General features: G+C 47.1%; 1 protein-coding gene across 2 annotated transcripts in view; it reads right to left on the reverse strand.

Moving 5' to 3' along the window:
* The window catches only part of NARS2 (asparaginyl-tRNA synthetase 2, mitochondrial), a 116823-nt gene extending 96796 nt beyond the window's left edge, over nt 1-20027 (reverse strand). Inside the window, exons 1-3 of one of the 2 annotated variants that reach the window (XM_029602207.1) lie at nt 19806-20027; nt 10656-10765; nt 840-960 (exon numbers count right to left, since the gene is read on the reverse strand). In XM_029602207.1, the coding sequence (XP_029458067.1) occupies nt 840-960; nt 10656-10765; nt 19806-19958 (384 nt within the window). In that variant the 5' untranslated portion in view covers nt 19959-20027. Of the gene's footprint in view, nt 1-839; nt 961-10655; nt 10766-19589; nt 19724-19805 lie in introns of those variants that run through there. The other variant, XM_029602208.1, reaches the window with a different exon arrangement.
* Between the last annotated feature and the right edge of the window lie 991 nt (nt 20028-21018).

The following is a 21018-nucleotide window of genomic DNA, read 5'->3' on the forward strand; positions in this document are numbered from 1 at the left end:
GACTCAGCCAATTATAACTGAGATCTGCTGCGGCACATACATCAAACTGGCTGACACACAGTGAAATTCACCAGAGGGATTTTCCCCTGGCTATTCACCTTTCCCCGGCTAATCGCTCCCTCCCAACCCCCATCGCCTTCTCCCTGTGCAAAGCCCATTGTGCTCCCACGGCCACTTCTCCCGGCCTCCGGGCAGCACGGAAGGTAACCTTCACCTCCTTTCCACTGCCAGCTCCCACGCGTCTGCCTCTGGATCCCGGGGACCTGGGCATCACTCTGCAAATACCCACCTCCCTTGCCCCCGTAGCCTGACCCCATCACTCTCATCCCTGCCTCCCTCCCCTCCACGAGACTGTCATCCCTTTCCCCGGCCCAATCCAAGCCCGCTCACCATTCCTCCAGAGATCTCTTTCCCTTTTCCTCCTCCTGTCCCATCAGGATCCTGATAGCCCCTCTGCCTCTCTCCAATCCCACGGCTCTGGGTGTCGTGCTGCCTGCCTCTGGTCCCATGGCCTTTGAGCTTTGCAGAGGGCATTGCTGATGTGTGCAGTTTGCTAAATCCGCACATGTGATAGCACACAGTGCCCCTTTGTGACAGTACATGCACCAGCATGGGGGGGCCCCCCCCCGACAAACGCCGCTATACTCTCTAAGTATATTACACACACAGATGCTTGAAAATAAAGAGGCTTAACGTTAATTACTGCTTGATGACCTGTCCTAGTGCCTTCAGCCCAGACACCTTGCAAAAAAAAACCCCCCAAAAAAAAAACAAACCCAAAGTCAGTCGCCCAGAAATCCTTGCAAAGACAAAGGTAAATAAGGAGCACATTAACATACTGTAGTGTCACAAGGTCCCACAATTTGAATATCTTCAGCCTGCAGCTCCACGTTTTGCTTCTTGTGGTGGCTCTTCACCAACTTTCCCTGGACTTCCACCGAGCTTCCAAAAGTCAAATCTCTGAAACAAACATTAGAAAATGGTGACTGTCCGGGCAGAGCACGTCTCTGGGTGTCTCTAATTCCTTCCAGCAGGAGCCTGGGCAGATTCTTTGCAGAGAAACGTGTCAGACTATTTGCGCGGCCCCTATTACTAAAAACGTGCCAAACCTGCAGAAGCACCGTAGAGAGATCTGATGGGCCCTGCATCTCCCTCAGCCGCCCGCCTTTTTTGTCGAGCCTCTCTGACCGCTAATTGGGAGCTCACCTGTTGGATGAGGAGCAAGACAACTGGAAAAGCAATGAATAGGGAGATGGGGGTGGAGGACTTGCCATCTACGCTCTTGGGGGTGGATTTTAAAAGGTGCGCGCGAACTTGCCAATTTTTATAACATGTGCACGCGTGTTATAAAATCCCATGGCCGCGCGCACATGGGTGCCAGATTTTATAATGCACACAGGCGTGTGCAGGGGGGCACGTGCACGGGGGGGGGGGGGTGCCCGATTTTGTAAGATTATGCGCAACGACACAATTGGGCCTCCCCGAGTTCCCTCCCTCTTCCCCTCTCCTCCCCACCCCCTAAACCCTTTTGTCTACCTTTCTTTTTTTTTTTTTTTTTTTTTATTGCTTCTGCTCCGTTGGAGCAGAAGCAACTTGCGCGTGCCGGCCGACTGCCGGCCCGCACTTCCCCAGGACAGCTGTCCCGGCCGCCCTCCACCCCCCCCCCCCAACCTCCCAAAGAGGCCACACGCGTAAAGGCCGGTGCGCCCCTTCTTACATTTTTGCAGGAGGACTTCTAGCGTAAGTTTCTTTTGGTTTCCTCTAGAATGGATAAGAGGAAAGGTTCTATTAGGACTTTCCCTCCTGGTCCTTCTTTCTTTGCCTTCCTCTACTTTTCAACCCACTTTGGAAGGTTTCCAATTTAAAAACCAAGGGATTTTGGGCAATGGACTTGAACCTAACGGTTCCGTTCCTTCAGAGGTGTTGACTTCCCTTAGTCCTGATGGCCCTCTCGCACCCAATGTTAGGAGCCCTACTCAAATGGGTTTGCTGGACAATGCTTCAATATTTGAAGATCCTGCTTCTGTTGTTCGAAGAGGGGCTTCCCTTCAAGGTACAATGGGCTCCTCGACTCCATCTGGTCAAGCCTGCCTCGATAACGCTGGATTCCCTGCCTCTTTGAGGCAGGGAATCCAGCGTTATCTAGATCAGGGCTTCTCAACCGGTGTGGCGCGACACACTAGTGTGTCGCCAAACACCGGCAGGTGTGTCGCGTCTCCCAGTGTCCCACTGCCCCATTGTACTTTCCTTCTCCCTTTTTCCAGCCCCCGCGGTCCAATTGAAAGCCTCCTTTCTTCCTACCCCCACTGCCCAATGGGAAGCCTCCTTCATTTTGCCTTCCCCCGCGCAGGCCAATCGGAAGCCTCATCCCTGCCACCTGCCAGTGGGAGTAGGAAGAAGGGAGGAAGCCTTTGATTGGCCGGTGAGGCAGGCATGGCACTGCCCGGGAGTGGGGTGGGAGGAATAGCAGTGTAGAACCCCGACGAAGCAAGGCCGCTACGGGAGCCCATCCCCGTAGCGGTGAAGAGGAAAACCCGACCCCGACGGTGCAAGGCCGCTACGGGAGCCCAGCCCCGTAGCGGTGAATAGAAAACCCAACCCCGACGGTGCAAGGCCGCTACGGGAACCCAGCCCCGTAGCGGTGAAGAGAAAACCCGACCCCGATGGTGCAAGGCCACTACGGGAGCCCAACCCCGTAGCGGTGAAGAGAAAACCCGACCCCGACGGTGCAAGGCCGCTATGGGAGCCCAAACCCGTAGCGGTGAAGAGAAAACCCGACCCCCGACGGTGCAAGGCCGCTACGGGAGCCCATCCCCGTAGCGGTGAAGAGAAAACCCGACCCCGACGGTGCAAGGCCGCTACGGGAGCCCAGCCCCGTAGCGGTGAAGAGGAAAACCCGACCCCGACGGTGCAAGGCCGCTACGGGAGCCCAAACCCGTAGCAGTGAAGAGAAAACCCGACCCCGACGGTGCAAGGCCGCTACGGGAGCCCAACCCCGTAGCGGTGAAGAAAAAAACCCGACCCCGACGGTGCAAGGCCGCTACGGGAGCCCATCCCCGTAGCGGTGAAGAGAAAACCCGACCCCCGACGGTGCAAGGCCGCTACGGGAGCCCATCCCCGTAGCGGTGAAGAGAAAACCCGACCCCCGACGGTGCAAGGCCGCTACGGGAGCCCATCCCCATAGCGGTGAAGAGAAAACCCGACCCCGACGGTGCAAGGCCGCTACGGGAGCCCAGCCCCGTAGCGGTGAAGAGGAAAACCCGACCCCGACGGTGCAAGGCCACTACGGGAGCCCAGCCCCGTAGCGGTGAAGAGGAAAACCCGACCTCTGACTGAGGCGCCCATCCCTGTGGCGCCGAAAAAAGAAGGCCCGCCGGATTAAAGCAACGGCGGAACCGGAGCCCATCCCTGCAATGAAGGAAGAAGTTATTTTTGGTGAGAGCTGGTGTGTCTGGGTGTGAATGGGGGCCTGGGTGAGAGCTTGTGTGTGAATGGGGGCCTGGGTGAGAGCTTTTGTGTGAATGGGGGCCTGGGTGAGAGCTTTTGTGTGAATGGGGGCCTGGGTGAGAGCTTGTGTCTGAGGGTGTGAATGAATGCCTGGGTGAGAGCTTGTGTCTGTGGGTGTGAATGGATGCCTGGGTGAGAGCTTGTGTCAGAGGGTGTGAATGGGTGCCTGGGGGAGAGCTTGTGTCTGTGGGTGTGAATGGGTGCCTGGGTGAGAGCTTGTGTCTGAGGGTGTGAATGGGTGCCTGGGTGAGAGCTTGTGTCAGAGGGTGTGAATGGGTGCCTGGGGGAGAGCTTGTGTCTGTGGGTGTGAATGGGTGCCTGGGTGAGAGCTTGTGTCAGAGGGTGTGAATGGGTGCTTGGGTGAGAGCTTGTGTGTAGGGGTGTGAATGGAAGCCTGGGTGAGAGCTGGTGTGAATGGGTGTAAGAGCTTTTGTGTGTGATTGAGAGCTTGTATATAAGAGAACATGAGTGTGATTGAGAGAGCGAGACTGGTCAGGGAGGTGATGTGTTTCTGTGTGTGAGAGAGAGAAACTGGTCAGGAAGATGACTGGTGTGAAAGAGACCGAGACTGGTCGTGGGGTCTAATTGGGGGTGTGTGTGTTGTGAGTGACTGGTTGTGGGTGCTAAGGAAGAAGATTGAGGACAGAGCTTCAGCAGCCCTTGCTGCTTCTGGTTAGTGCTATTGGCCTGGAAGGGAAAGGAGTAGGAGAGTTGCTGGAGAAGGTAAGTAAAGGTGGCTTTTTAAATTTATTTTTCTTGATTGACTGCCATTTTAATTATTGGGTATTATGCGATGTCTGCTGTTTTGAAATATTTTATTGATATTTGGACATGTTTTAATAATTTTTATGAGTATTTAATTGAATATTATTTTGTTCAGCAGCTGCTTTGTAACATTTTTGGTATAACTTTACAATGATTTCAGTGTGGAGCTCTGTAGCAGCTTGGCTTATTCTGTTTTCCCAATAGGAAATGTTTTAGTGTTTAGGGCCTGGTTTAATAGTTGTATTTCTTAGATAGGGTTGTTACTGTTTGCGTGTGTTCCGTAATACAGGTGTAACTTTGTGCAGGTTAGTTTGTGTGCATTATTGCAAATCCTGAGTCTGTCAGGTGCTATATTTCTCTTTCCATTTCTCCAGGTTCGCACTGTATGCAGAGTGGCTTTTTTGGTTTTCCGTTCCAGTTTCTGTCTCCATATTTATAATTTGTGTTTTTTCTGTACTTGGTGAAGGTCAGTTCTGGGTGTGTGACCGAGGTGAGGTATTTTACTAGCATGTAGGCATTTGTATCAATCTTATTTGATGTGTTTTCTCAATAGGATATGCATTAGTGGTAAATTACTGTCTTTTCATAAGGAAGGCTATTGTGCCTGGTAGTAAAGGGAGTTTGTTTTGCTTTTACTGAGATGTCATCAGAACCAGAATATCTTTTTTTTGTATGGTGAGTTGTACGGGTTATGCCCTAGATCTGCTCTGCACTCATTGCTGAGGGTTGAGGAGATTCCTGTGGATGCAGAGTGCATGTTTACACTTAGCCCCGTGATGGTCACATGTTCAGTGTGTCACGCATATGAGAACCATTTGTCAGGTGTGTCCCGGCCAAAAAAAGGTTGAGAACCACTGATCTAGATGATAAAGTGTTATCTAGATAACACTTTATCATCTAGAATTGACTCTATGCTAAGTTGGGTTGGAAGCATGTCTGTTGTACTTAGTGACCAATCTCAGAAGATTTCAGATCAGACTGAAAAATTGACTGCTTTGGAAAATAAGATTATTTCTGTCACTGAGCAAACCTCTATTATAATGAGAGAGACAATCTTGTTTTACAAAGGAGGCTAGAAATACTTGGCAATTATGCTAGAAGGTGTAATTTGAGAATTTTGAATTTTCCCAGATGTTCAATAATCCCTCCTCTAGAGATGCTGGGGAGATTTTTCCAAGATCTCCTTGGCTTCTCCGAGGAATCCTCTCTTGCAATCATTAAAAGCTCATTATTTGTTTTCCTCTATTAAGGATATAGAAGGGACTCAGGTAGAGCAAGTCTTGATTTAACAGGCTTTTTAGAAAATTCTCATTTTATAATCAATAATAGAACTATTCTTCTAGTTGAGCTTCTAAAAAAATCTGATAAACAATATTGGAACTTTTCTTTTTAATTTAAAAGAATGTTTATTTTATGGTTACAAAATTATTTCAAGGTTTCCTGATGTAACTAGAGATACTCAACAACAACGTAAATTGTTTTTGGCTAGGAAACAGAGGATCCTAGAAATAGGTGGGTCTTTTCAGTTGAAATTTCCTTGAAAATGTATATTTAAATATCAAGGCAGTAGATATATTTTCTACAAAGTAGCTCAGCTGAATAACTTCTTCATGAATAAGGTGGCTATCAATGTTATTAGTGGTAACTGTTAGGGGTTAACATTGGACCAAATAGCAGGACTCAATTTCTGGAATTCTTTATCTCTGGAAATTCGGCAGTGCGAATCTGTTAAAACGTTTAGGTCTCTCCTCAAAACATTTTTATTCCAATCAAGTTATTTTTAATTATTTTACCTGTTTTTATATTCAGTTTTATGTTATTTATTTGTTTTTTTATTAGTGTATTTTAGTCAATATGTTTTTAGAAAAAAAAAATTTTTTTTTACTTTTTATTGTGCATGTCATTATTGTTCATAGCCTGCACCTTATTATGATTAGTCAATTTATAAATTTAAATAAATCTGATTAGGCAATTTATTTAAATAAATCTAAAATCTAAGTGAGCAATGGAGAAATTACTTACCTGATAATTTTGTTTTCCTTAGTGTAGACAGATGGACTCACATGGCGTGCCCACCAAGCCTGAAGCAGGGCCTAGCCCATCGGGGGGAGCCACTCAAGCCACTTGGAAGCCCCCTTCCCTTACCCCAACGGGATTGGGAATGTCGGTAAGGCGTGCCGAGCAAGGATTCGGAGGAAGGACTTACCGAAGCCCTTCCGCATCTCTGAATCAGAAGGAATCCTCTTCTTTCTTTACTTACCTAGGCTCAGCGCTTACCGGCCGAGTACAGAGATGGTCTTCCAGCTGCGGAGGGAGAGGGCTTTGGCAGTCACCGCCGCGCTCGGCTTCCGGCACCTGCTGCCTTTCAGCTGCTTCAGCAGCAAAGTCCATGTCGGGAACCAGCTACTGGACCATGGCACACCTCTGAGGGATCTCGGAAATCGCCTCAGGAATTCTCGACTGGGGGAGGGACCTTTAGGTATCACAACAGGAGAACGGGGCTCAATCTTTCTCCAATTTAAAAGGTAAATTTTCCTCATCTCACGAGCACTGCAATCCCGATAGGGAAAGCACGTCCACATCTGCTAGGAGATGGAGAGATACTGAAGGGCTGAGGTCACTGCAGAGGTGTATCTAAGGTGAAACCTGACTCCATCTCCATCTGTTAGCAGGGGAGCGTATAACCCATTGGTTCTGAGTCCATCTGGCCACACACTAGGAAATTAGGCTTGTTTCTTTATTGAAAATTTTCTTTGTTTGATCTCTCCCCATTGTGGTCTGACTTAATTCTTTTGGTTCTACTGTATTTGGGTTTTTTTTTTTTCTCATGATGAATATATTATCTTGTGACTAAAGTACTATTTTTTCTGTAACCAAGCTTTTTTCTTGGAAATAATTTAAAAATTTAATAAAGATATAATTAAAAAACCCCAAAAATAAAACATGAATGTGGACTTCCTGGGATGGCCAGTCAGTATTTATCCTGATCTGGCTAGAGCAATGCAAGAAAGGAGAAGGAAGAGAGTTCTTGGCATTTCACCAAGATATTTTGGCTCTTGGAGCCTCCTTTCTACTAATATGTCCTTGCAAATGCCTCGTCAAATTTAGAACTGATTGCTACATATTTTTTGCTCCAGAGCAGTTAAGACCTTTCTTAGATAGGAGTCACCTGGCCTTCCAGCTGGGCCCCGACAGACTCTCTTGTGTCTAAGGTCTGGGTTAACGTGTTATTACCTTTTCCTTTTTTCTTATTTTTCCTGTTATTCTCCTTGGTTTTTTTCTTTCCTCCTCCTCCCTATCTTATGGTTGAAAGGTATAAATTATAGGAGAAGATTTCTTATGTGTTTCTGTGCAAAGTTTTTCTTTGTATTTATTTTGAAATTGATACATAAAAAAAGTTGTAAAAATATGTATACTAAATTCAGAACTTTTCTTTAAAATTACCAAGACATACTCCATTCTTTGGCTAGCTATACTGGTTCTGGAGAATACTGCATTCCTTGCAGGCGACTGAATCACCCAAAGATCAGAGAGTACAGGAGTGTCCTAGATCAGTCTCTCTCAGGCTGGTCCTGGTTTTCAGGATGTCCACAATGAATATGCATGAGATTCCAAAGATCTGCATGCAAATGCATCTCATGCATATTCATTGTGGACATCCCGAAAACCAGACTGGTAGGGAGTAGTGCAGGAACGGCTTGAGAAACACTGTTCTAGATCACACGCCCCTTCTTCAATCACGTGAGTGCCAAACGGACCCAAGCAGTCTCAAAAGCTCACATATAGCCATCGTCTTCGCGTGATTTTTTTTTTTTTACCCAGCCCTGCTCCTTTGGGCTTCTGGTTTAAGCAGAATCAGGACTTGCATCCCCCAGACCCACCCCTCCACACAATCCCATACTGCAGCCATTTTTTTATATCCCTAGAACCATGGTTTTTTTTGTTTGTTTGTTTGTTTTTTTAACAAAGAAGCACATCCCTAATGCAGAACCATTAAGAACATAAGAAATTGCCATGCTGGGTCAGACCAAGGGTCCATCAAGCCCAGCATCCTGTTTCCAACAGAGGCCAAACCAGGCCACTAGAACCTGGCAATTACCCAAACACTAAGAAGATCCCATGCTACTGATGCAATTAATAGCAGTGGTTATTCCCTAAGTAAACTTGATTAATAGCCATTAATGGACTTCTCCTCCAAGAATTTATCCAAACCTTTTTTGAACCCAGCTACACTAACTGCACTAACCACATCCTCTGGCAACAAATTCCAGAGCTTGTGCGTTGAGTGAAAAAGAATTTTCTCCGATTAGTCTTAAATGTGCTACTTGCTAACTTCATGAAATGCCCCCTAGTCCTTCTATTATTCGAAAGTGTAAATAACCGAGTCACATCTACTCGTTCAAGACCTCTCATGATCTTAAAGACCTCTATCATATCCCCCCTCAGCCGTCTCTTCTCCAAGCTGAACAGCCCTAACCTCTTCAGCCTTTCCTCATAGAGGAGCTGTTCCATCCCCTTTATCATTTTGGTTGCCCTTCTCTGTACCTTCTTCTTTGCAACTATATCTTTTTTGAGATGCGGCGACCAGAATTTTACACAGTATTCAAGGTGCGGTCTCACCATGGAGTGATACAGAGGCATTATGACATTTTCCGTTCTATTAACCATTCCCTTCCTAATAATTCCTAACATTCTATTTGCTTTTTTGACTGCTGCAGCACACTGAGTGACGATTTTAAAGTATCATCCACTATGATGCCTAGATCTTTTTCCTGGGTGGTAGCTCCTAATATGGAACCTAACATCGTGGAACTACAGCAAGCGTTATTTTTCCCTATATGCAACACCTTGCACTTGTCCACATTAAATTTCATCTGCCATTTGGATGCCCAATCTTCCAGTCTTGCAAGGTCCTCCTGCAATATATCACAGTATGCTTGTGATTTAACTATTCTGAATAATTTTGTATCATCCGCAAATTTGATAACCTCATTCGTCGTATTCCTTTCCAGATCATTTATATATATATTGAAAAACACCGGTCCAAGTACAGATCCCTGTGGCACTCCACTGTTTACCCTTTTCCACTGAGAAAACTGACCATTTAATCCTACTCTCTGTTTCCTGTCTTTTAACCAGTTTGTAATCCATGAAAGGACGTCGCCTCCTATCCCATGACTTTTTAGTTTTTGTAGAAGCCTCTCATGAGCGACTTTGTCAAACGCCTTCTGAAAATCCAAATATACTACACCATTATCCACATATTTATTAACCCCTTCAATAAAATGAAGCAGCTTTGTTAGGTAAGACTTCCCTTGGGTAAATCCATGTTGACTGTGTTCCATTGAACCACGTCTTTCTATATGCTCTACGATTTTGATCTTGAGAATAGTTTCCACTATTTTTCCTGGCACTGAAGTCAGGCTCACTGGTCTATAGTTATCCGGATCGCCCCTGGAGCCTTTTTTAAATATTGGGGTTACATTGGCCACCCTCCAGTCTTCAGGTACAATGAATGATTGTAATGATAGGTTACAAATTTTAACTAATAGTTCAGAAATTTCATTTTTGAGTTCTTTCAGTACCCTCGGATGCATACCATCCGGTCCAGGTGATTTGCTACTCTTTAGTTTGTTAATCTGGCCTACTACATCTTCCAGGTTCACAGTGATTTTGTTCCATTCTTCTGACTCATAATAAAACATGATAATGAACAGTGAGCCAAAGAAATATCATGCTAGAATATATTTAAGATTTTCCCCTTCCCAGTGCAATGCCCCAGCAGTATTCTAATGTTTCTTTTGAGAAATGGACCCTAGAATCAACTTGGAAAATTAAATGAAAAAAAAAAAAAAATAGGAAAAAGGTGCAGAGCCTTCACTTTGGAAATGTTTTCCCCAAGGTAAAGCCATGCCTTGTAGCAGCAGTAAGTTCTGAGAGAAGGATCATAGGGAACTTTGAGGGACTTTTACATTTCTCCCCCCTTCCCCCATTTTCTGTGGTGGGATATCTGATATTTGGGAACGGGAAGGTTCTGGAACGGAGTGACCACCCAACTTTCCAAGAGGGCTGACTGCCAGCCACGCCCATCTGCAAATCTGTGTTGGAAAGCATTCCCGAAGCTTTCCCTATTCACTAGTATTATGAAACCCTCTGAAGTATCTGAACGTCTCTGTCCTACTGCTCACATACAACACTGCCAAAAAAACCAGCCCTACCCCTCATTTTTAAATGATCGGATCTGGCAATTATGTTATGATAAAACATTTTATTCCAGCCTGAAAGACTTCAACTTGAGGAAATTGGACTTACAAGTCTGTAGGCCAGCTGTGAGATTTAACAGAAAAAAAACAAAACACATTTATTCAAAAAAGCCCGCTAACCTGCTCGCCAAATTTGGGTCGGCAACAACCTGGAGGCTTTGCAGTGAAGTGCCATCATTGACGTCCAGAAATAAAACTTCCTTCTGGGACCGAATGGAACGAACCCAGCCCTGGAAGAAAAGAAAAGACTTGTTCCCGACTGATGTGAGGCAAACACATAAAAGAGACTGAGAATCAAGAAGATACAGAATGAAATGGGTTTATAATGTACCTCATCAATTATACAATGCAATAAAAATATGAGCACTCTGCAGTTCTGGAGCCCATGTCTCCAAAAAGACGTTTAACAAGTTGGAGGCAGTTCATAGGAAGCTCATCAAAAAGGTGCACGGCCTGCACTGTAAGCTATCGTTGACAGAAGCAGCTGAAGGGAGGAAGGAAGGAGATAATATGATGGAAGCATTTTCCATAGAATGAAATGCTCAAGGAACAGAAGTCATCATATGCAACTGGAGAGAAAGAGACTCAAAAAGAATGCAAAAGTGGTGCACACCTGGAAAAGACTTCCGGCAGAGATGGTAGAAGCCAAAACAGTGGCAGAATTCAAGCAAGTCTGAGTCTGATACGGAGATATTTGTGATGGGTGAAGGGAGGAACACATCACAGACTAAGTAGCATCTGTGACAATGCTGGGATGCATAAATGGTCAACGCATTGAGATCCTCAACTCGGTATAGGGCGGCGGTCAAAAAAACAAACGGTATGTTAGGAATGGCATGACAAGGAGTAGAGAACAAAATGGAAAATATCACATTGCCTCTATATCGAGCCTGAAGTAGTTGTGCGATTCTGGGCGCCCCGTCTCAAAAAGACAGAGGAACTAGAAAAGGTGCAGAAAAGGGCAGGAAAAATGACAAAAAAGGGTGGAATGGTTCCTTTATTATGAGAGATTACACAGGCTAGGGCTCTTCAGCCTGGGAAAGAGATAGCTGAGAGGGGAGATGACGCACATTTATAAAATCATGAGGGGGTGGAACAGATAAATACAGAACCCTTTCAAACAAGAAGACACGCCATGAAACCAACAATCAACAAATTTAAAACAAATCATAGAAAGTACTTTTTCGCTCAGCTCAGTCCAGCCGTGGGATCCGTTGCCAGAGGATGTGGTTAAGATGATTAGTATAGCAGGGGATTACAAGAGGTTTCGACAAGTTCCTGGAGGAAACCTCCATAAAACTGAGTAGACTAAAGAAAGAAATTGCTATCCCTGAGAGTAAGTAACACGAAATAGTTCTACTTTTGAGGATCTTCTGGGTACTTGTGACTGACTGGCAGCTGCCCAAGACAGGATGCTGGGCTCAATAGACCTTGGTCTGACCCAGGATGGCATATGTTATGTTTTTAAGTTCTTATAAGAAATGCCATCCTGGATCAGACCAAAGTCCACCAAATCCAGCATCCTGTCTCCATGTAAGGTTGGAAGCCCCCTGCAGTTCAAAGCACTGAGGATGGTGGCTCTATGCTGGTTTATTAATATATGAGAGCATAAACATTTCCCTGATGTATAATGTGCTGCAGGCATGAACAATCAAGCTTGCAAACACTCACAGTTAGGGCAAAGCTTAAATATAGTCCAAGTGAGTTTCCACAGGAACTCTTTTTCATGGATACACTAAATCTTGAGACACAACTTCTAATGACAAGATTAACAGAGCTTCAATCCCTTCACAAAACAAAGGAAAATTGGTTCTTACCTGCTAATTTTCGTTCCTGTAGTACCACGGATCAGTCCAGACAGTGGGTTGAGCCTCCTGTCCAGCAGATGGAGACAGAGAAAACTGAAAGGGTATTCTATATCAGGACAGAGCCCACCCTGCATCCCTTCAGTATAAACGTTATCAAAGCAGAGAAATATAAAGATAACTAGTATAAGATCAAGCAAGCAACAAGTAACTGATAATTTGAACAATTCAAAACACTGTGAAGAACCGCTCTTATATATATATATCCATCTAGTAGACACTTCCAGTTCCTTAAAGTTCTGATAGGAAGCAGATAGATCCAAAATGCTGTAAAGAAGACAAAAAGAAAATTTGAGCAGACGTATCACAAGTACACGGGCGAGAGTCTGGACTGATCCATGGTACGTTCAATAAAGCAAATCGGAAGGCGGTCCCAAGTAGCCAAGGCAAAAAAACCCAAAGAGACAACCTTATGCCGTGGAAAGATTTATTATTAATTGTATTACAGAGCCCGACTCCGGCCGAGTTTCGCCAACTAAGGCTGCATCAGGGGATGACTTCTGATGTCAAACGGAACTACATAGGTAAATTATTTTGTCAAGTTTCAATCTTAATCCTGCATATAGTTATTTCCACTTCGCAATCTGTCAGTGTGTCACGCTCAAAATTGTGCAGAAATTTTGCAATATCTCAAGCGCATTGAGACAGGTCCTCGTCTCAATGCACCCAAGAAGTAGCTTGTGAATGCAAAGAGTGGGCCTTTAAGCCCTCCAGAACCGTCCAGCCCCGACAGATATACACCGAATCAATCGCCTCCTTTAGCCAGCGAGCAATCGTAGCCTTAGAAGCCTTGTTTCCCTTACTTGGGCCACTCCATAAGACAAAGATGATCAGAGACTCGAAACTGGTTTGTAACTTGTAAATATTGCAGTAGTACTCGTTTAACATCAAGACGACGCAAGTCACCCCCAGGCGTGTTCGCAATGTCCTCAGAAGAAAAGGCCAGGAGTTCCACCGACTGACTGACGTGAAAGGAAGACACAACCTTCGGCAAGAAGTAAGGTACCGTCTTAAGGGAGACCCCTGTATCAGAAAAACATAGGAAGGATTCCCTACAAGACAACACTTGGAGCTCAGACACCCTCCTGGCGGAGCAAATAGAGACTCGGAAAACGGCCTTAAGAGTCAGATCCTTGAGGGTAGCCTGCCGAAGGGGTTCGAAAGGCGCCTCCCAAAGAACCCAAAGCACCAAGTTAAGACTCCACGAGGGGCACGTAGCCCGGATAGGCAGATTCAAATGCTTGGCCCCCTTGAGGAATCGAATAACATCCAGATGAGCCGCCACCGCATAACCATCGATACTGCCTAAGAGGGACCCGAGAGCAGAAATCTGTACCCGCAAGGAGTTGAAAGACAAACACTTGGAAAGGCCATTCTGGAGAAAGGAGGTTCCTGGGATACCGGAGCCTTGCATGCTGGCATCCCAGACTCAGCACACACATTCTCAAAAACTCTCCAAACCCGGACGTAAGCGAGAGAGGTAGAAGGCTTACGCGCCCACAACAGAGTGTATATAACTTCTTCCTTATATCCCTTCTCAGTCGCCGCCGCTCAAAAGCCAGGCCGCTAGTCAAAAGCGATTTATCTGATCGAAAAATACTGGACCCTGACGAAGCAGGTGTGGAAGGAGACCGAAGCGAAAAGGACCGTCCGTCGCAAGGTTCACCAGATCCGCTTACCATGGTCTTTGGGGCCACTCTGGTGCTATGAGAATGACGGGCCCCCGATGAAGTTCTATTTTTCTGAATACTTTTTCCATCAGAGGCCAAGGGGGAATATGTACAGGAGAACGTCGTGAGGCCAGGGGAGAACCAGGGTATCCACCCCTTCTGAGCAGTGCTCCCTTCTGCGGCTGAAGAATCTGGGAACTTTCGCATTGGTCAGAGTAGCCATCAGGTCTAAGTGGGGAGGTCCCCACCTGCAGACGATCAGATCCATCACTCCGTTGGACAACTCCCACTCTCCGGGGTCTAGATGCTGATGACTGAGGAAATCAGCTCAAACATTCTCTTTCCCCGCAATGTGGGAAGCTGCCAATCGATCCAGGTGATGCTCCGCCCAGGCGAACAGCTTGCTGGCTTCCAGAGCCACCAGGTGACTTCTGGTGCTCCCCTGCCGATTGACATAGCCTACCGTGGTGGCATTGTCCGAGAGAACTCGCACTGCCTTGCGGTAGAGCAGGGATGGAAAGACCTTGAGAGCCAGCCGGACTGCTCGGGCCTCCAGGCGATTGATGTGCCAGTGGGATTGAACTGGGGACCAGTATCCCTGCATAGACTGAGTTTGATACACTGCTCCCCAGCCGGAGAGGCTGGCGTTTGTCGTAACAATGATCCATTGAGGAGTCTGCAGGGGCATCTCCTTCAGGAGATGAGCTAGCGAGAGTCACCATTTCATGCTGGCGATGGTAGAGTCGGAGAGTGGTAGGGGCATCTGAAACTGCTCAGACACTGGCTTCCAGAAGGACTTCAAAGCTTTCTGTAATGGTCACATATGCGCAAAAGCCCAAGGAACCAGATCGATAGTGGAAGCCATAGAACCCAGAACCTGAAGGTAGTCCCAGGCTGTGAGTAGCGAGAGGGAGAGAAAATTGTGCACTTGATCCATGAGTTTGAGCACCCCAGCGTTGGGCAGCAACACCTTGCCGACCCGAGTGTCGAAGTGTGCTCCCAGGAATTCCAGGACCTGGGAGGGCTGGAGATTGCTCTTGGAAAAGTTGGACTATCCACCCGAGGGAGGTGAGGAAAGCCAAGACTGTGTCGACCGCTGACCTGCAGAGAGATTCCGACTTAGCTCGAATGAGCCAATCGTCCAGGTAAGAATGGACTAGGACTCCGTCCCAGCGGAAAGCAGCCACCACCACCACCATGACCTTGGTAAAAGTGCGTGGCACAGTGGCGAGACCAATCGGGAGCGCCCAAAACTGGAAGTGTTGCCCCAGAATGTTGAACCGGAGATACTTCTAATGGTCGAGGCATATCGGTATGTGCAGGTAAGCCTCTGTTAAGTCGAGAGAGGCCAGATATTCGCCTGAGCAAACCACCGCTATCACCGCCCTCAGGGTCTCCATTTGGAAATGGGGAACCTTGAGGGCCAGGTTGACTCTCTTGAGATCCAAGATGGGATGAAAGGAGCCGCCTTTTTTGGGGATGACGAAGTAGATGGAATACTGGCCAGATCCTTGTTCCTCCACCAGGACTATGGCTCCGAGCTCTTCAACCTGACAAGAGTCTGGCAGACCGTCGGACGCTACCGACTTCCGCAGGGAGAGATTATGTAGAGGGCTGGAAGGTCCAGAGCAAATTCTAATGCGTAACCTTTCTCGATCACCTCGAGGACCACTGATCCGACGTGATTTTGACCCATTCCTCGAGAATCAGGGACAGACATCCATCTAAGCTGGGAATGGAGGAATGGGCCGGCTGTATTTCATTGGAGAGAGGACTTTGCGGTCAAGTGTTGCAGGTTATCATCCTGGAAGGGACGATGGCCACGAAAGGAATGAAACCAGGACTGGAGGAAGTACCTCTTGAGAAGGATCCCCGTGCTCTGTTATACTGGCGCTGACCTCGAAAGCGAGAGCGCGAAAAAGGACTTAAGACTGCTTCGGGTGGTCCTCCGGCAGCTTACGAATCTTGTTCTCTCCCAGGGATTTAATAAGCTGTTCAAGGTCCTCACCAAAAAGCAACTGCGACTTGGAGGAGGAATCTGCCGACCAATTGTGCAGACATAGGAGACGTCTGGCCGACACCGCTGAGACCATAGCCCTGGCCTACACCTGGAGCAAATCGTAGAGGGCATCAGCCCCAAACGCCACAGCCACCTCTAGCCTTTCCGTCTGCTCTGCCTCTGCAAACGGAGGTCCTGTGTGCTGAGCAATTGTTGGACCCACCTGAGACTTGCCCGCTGCATGAGACTGCTTGCAGATTGTCCCCTGGACTTCTAAGGCCAAGACTTCAAAGATGCGCTTGATATATAGCTCCAGTTTGCAGTCTTGAAATCTTTCAACACCGTGGCTCCCACCATCGGGATGGTGGTGTGTTTGGTGACAGCGGAGATGGAAGCGTCCACCTTGGGAACTTTAAGCATCTCTAGGCATTGATCAGGGAGAGGATAGAGCTTGTCCATCGCCCTACCCACTCGGAGTCCCGCTTCGGGAGACTTCCATTTCCTAAGGAGAAGTTGCATGTGCATGGGATGAAATGGGAATGTACGTGGAGGAGCCCTAAGTCCCGTCAGGACCGGGTCCATGTTGGCTGGCATAGGGGCCCCCGTGGAATCCTCAGGGGGAACTTCAATTCCCAGCTCATCCAAGATGAAGGGAATGAGCAGCTCCAGCTCTTCCTTTTGGAATAAGCGGAGAACACACGGATTGTCTCCCTCAAGTGGAGGACCTGGTAGCAACAAGTCAGAGTCTGTATCAGGATCAGGGACGGCTGGGAGGGGTCCGGAGGGACCGGGACCCCCAGCACCACCCTGTCCCTGACGGAACCCTGCCCATCAGGAGCAGCAGGAAGCTGTGGAGTAGGCACCCGAGGGATTTTCGCTGGAGGAGGGCCTGGAGAGGGATCGTCCTCCTCCTGCAAGCTAGCCAGATAGGATTTGTGCATTAAAAGCACAAAGTCGGTTGAAAAACGAGGGCTGGTATCCCAGGTAAGGAGATAGGGTCAGGAATCCCCTCTGGGGAATGTACGGGACTTAAATCCGCAGATGAAATAGTTAAATCATGCTGCCCTCCGTCCTGCAGCCCCGAATCAGATGTTAAAGCTGCCCCCAAAATGGCCACCATTCCCGTGGTTTTTCATGAGGGGAACGGCCTGGCCACGCGCTTAGGGGCCCGACCCAGGGCCACCAACCTCACCGTCGCCGCGGAGGGACCCTCCACGCCTGGCAGGGACTCTGAGCACAGCCCATCGCGGGAGAGCTGTGAAGCAAGCTCCCCGCAGGCTAGGCAGGACGCAGAACGTGGCATTATCAAAGGCAGGAGCAGCCGCGGAGAAGGAAATCAGCTGAGCTGGGCTGCAATGGTAAGCGAGAGCAGGCGAATGAACTCTGCACGCTGCCTTCCTGGTAAACAGAGTAGGGAAAAACTAAGCTTGTCTCTGTTCAACAGGTTTACTTTTCTTTTTTTAAACAATTGCAGGGGAATTAAGCTTACCTGTTAGAAGACCCAAGGTATTGAGCGTCTCAAAGGGTCAGAGCAGCCAGAGAGGGAGAGTGACTGGACCACCAGTATCGCCTCATACAGACAAGCAGGTCACCGGGGTGAATAATCAAGGGGCAAGCCCCCCTAAGACCCCATAATAGCAAGGAGACAGTACTGTCTCCCTCAGAGCAGAAGTTTTGAATTGAGACAAAATTTTGCGTAATCAAAATTTTTTTTTTAATTTATAAAATTAAAGGTAATACTTGCTTGATCCTGCAAAAATATGAGAAGAAAACCTCACAGGGAAAAAGACATTGAGGAAGAAAGGGAACTGCAGGTTCAGTTGCCTGCATCTGCTGGAGACAGAGAAATACTGGAGGGATGCAGGGTGGGCTCTGTCCTGATATAGGATACCCTTTCAGTTTTTCTCTGTCTCCATCTGCTGGACAGGAGGCTCAACCCACTGCTTTATATGGTATTGTGTGTAGACTGAAAAGGGAAAAACTGCATATTATCTATTTTAGAATAAAGTTGTAAAGTAACAAAATGTGGGAAAAGTGAAGGGGATCTGAATACGTTCTGAAGGCACTGTGAACGCAGCTCACCAGCCCCAAAGTGACCAAATCCTGGTTCAAGGCCAGTTACAACACATTTTGCCCTAACACTCTGACAGTAGTCAATTTGAGTCACAAGTACCCAGCAGATCCCAAAAAAGCAGGTCTATTTCTGGTTGCTCACTCTCAGGGATAAGCAATGGCTTTCCCCAAGGCTAGCTGGCAAGTCAATGTACGTTACTCAACTTGAACACATCCTCCAGCAACAGATTCCACAGCTTGACTGTGCACAAAGTGAAACATACTTTCTATCATTCTTTTACACCTGCTGGTTAGTTTAATGGACAGAACACGAAACAGCTCATGAGGAGGACCTCAATTTTGATAACCTGCCCCTCTGCTGGGATATCAAGGTGAGGTGTCCATGATTCATGTTTCTTTTAAAAATCTGTGCCATAGGTGACTGTTTCTTCATTAGTACTGTTTGTGACTGTCGAGGACCGAAGTTGACCACACCTATACTACATTTACTTTTTTGTTGGTTCGTTAAAGAGGTACCACAGCCTGCAAATAGTTTTTCTCCAAAATCAGCACAATTATTAGAATTCCACACTATCGTTGCACCTTGTATCATAGTAGATGTTGGCTGATAAGGACAATTTGGCCCACCCAATCAACTTAGTTTCTCTGCCTAATAATGTATTAGACCCTCACTGCCATTTCATGGTGAATGACCTTGCTTCCTCTTCTCGAGAGCACCCAAGCTCTGACCACGTTGGTTTTGCCTTTGCAATTTATTTGACCTTCTGATGTTCCATGTGATTGAGCATATACGAGTTCTATGTCATTCAAATTCCTCCAACAATTCTTTCCATTTTTCAGTAAACACTGATGCATCTTATTGCATGGAACTTTACAAAGAATGTATAAGCACAGAATGGGAGAGCCTTGCTGAAAAGGGCTTTGGGGCCATAATTACTGACTCAATGACAACTTGGGCAAGCCAGAAGTCAAAAGCCCTGTAAAACTTCAGTTAATTCAGTTCCAAGTAAAAATGCCTTTTTAACACCTAGAGAACAAATAGATCAAATGAAGTGAGCCATTTGTTGGCGGGCGACTCTAGGCCAGTCCTGACATTTTGAAACCCCCCCACTTCTAATGTGCTGGGCCACTTACAGTGACTGGTGGAAGGAAAAGAGTTGAGAGGACAGATAAAAACACTTAGGGGAGAAAGGAGTTGGTATAGGGGTGCATGAGCAAGTTTGTGTGCAGGTATTCCTAAATTAGATCTATCTCTACTGGGCAGAGCAGATGGCCCATTTTGGTCTTTACCTTTCATCATTTACTGTTACAATAGTTTCTAATGAAAGGGCAAGCAGTATCAGAGTACTAGCAAGATAATTTAAAAAGAAAAAAAAAAAAAGAGAACATGACTTCCCTCGTCTCTCAAATTGGGGTCATATTATTCCAATCCCATCCCAGGTCATACCTGCCGTTCTCGATGCCCAAATACAAACCCTCCATATTACGTGTTTTACTATACCAATTATTCTCATCTAACCCTTAGGTGCACAGCATCACCATAGACTGACAAAGACAAGCGCAGACGTCATCACGCCCAACTAGCGGAAAGCGACCAGGGAAGTATAAAACAAAAAAAAGTAGCAGGGGCCGCCCCTTTTCTGCACACGCGGACACAACCCACCTGCACCCGGACCGGCTCGGCGGCTTCACAGCCCTGAGCCTGCGCAGACAGCGCGTCCCGCACGCGCAGTATCCCACACCGCACGCGCCTCTGCAGCGACTGACGCAGGGAGCGCCGCAGAAAACCCGAGAATAGGGCGCCGCCTTCCCACATGCTGCTTCCCGGGCGGCGGGTCACCGACACGTGAGGAAGAGGAACAGTGCGGGCCCGACTCTTTTTTTTTTTTTTCTGGAGCAACGCTCCACCACTTCCGACTCCCCCCCCCCCCCCCACGGACTTCCGGGAGAGCGGCTTCAGCCAATAGGAAAGTTCTATCGGCTACCCGACTCCTCCCTCCTCCGCGTAATCCTCCAATCCCCGAATCGAAGGTGGGAGAGAGCGGAAGAGTTGTTTATTGTCTGTACACTTGCTGCTTTGGCGGGATTGTAGTAGCAAACACATTATATCCTGGGAAGTGGTGCGTTTGGGCTGTAATGTCCCATATAGATCCGGGGGAGACAGGACATTTTGGATCTGTTCTGGAACCCCCGGTTTCCTCCTGCCGAGAACGGTAGAGATATGATGGGGGGCGGGGGGAGAGCTGTCAATTTTTTGTAGTTTTAAATAAACAACAAAATCTTTGAGAGAGAGGTAAATAACTGGAGAAAAAGCTAGCCCCCTGATTCAGGTTGCAGCGCTGCCTGCTGTTGTGTCAGGGATGCGGATTCGGAATGGATCTCCCGTTTGTCGGTGCCTGGGAAGTCTAGATGGGTCTCGATGGTGCGACGTGCGTTCGTGTCGTGATCATCCCCAAGTGGCGGCTCCTGCTGGCCAAAAACAGTGTTTACGGTGCATATCAAAGGAAGCAGCTCACGGGAGAAAAGATTCCCTTAAAGCCCCCTGTTATGGCATCTGAGGTGGTGTGCACTGTGAAGAAAAAATTAAAACAGGAGAAGGAAGAAGATTATTTGCCAAATCCATATGGATTTAAGGAGAAATTACCAATAAAATTTACAGAGCAGCAGCAGTTGTAATCTGTAGTTGCAAAAACGACGGAGAGGTTGATGTATCTGCAGAATTATAAATTAACGAACATTTCAGTGGTTGGTTGTACTATATATATCAACAGTACAAATCCTTTATCAAATAAAAATTGGTTTTATTCAAATCAACTATGTTGTAGTCTAATTTCCTCTAGGTACTGATTGTTGAGCTAGTATTAGATTCTGGCACA

Source organism: Rhinatrema bivittatum, chromosome 5, assembly GCF_901001135.1.
Source record: "Rhinatrema bivittatum chromosome 5, aRhiBiv1.1, whole genome shotgun sequence".
Classification (NCBI taxonomy): Eukaryota; Metazoa; Chordata; class Amphibia; order Gymnophiona; family Rhinatrematidae; genus Rhinatrema; species Rhinatrema bivittatum.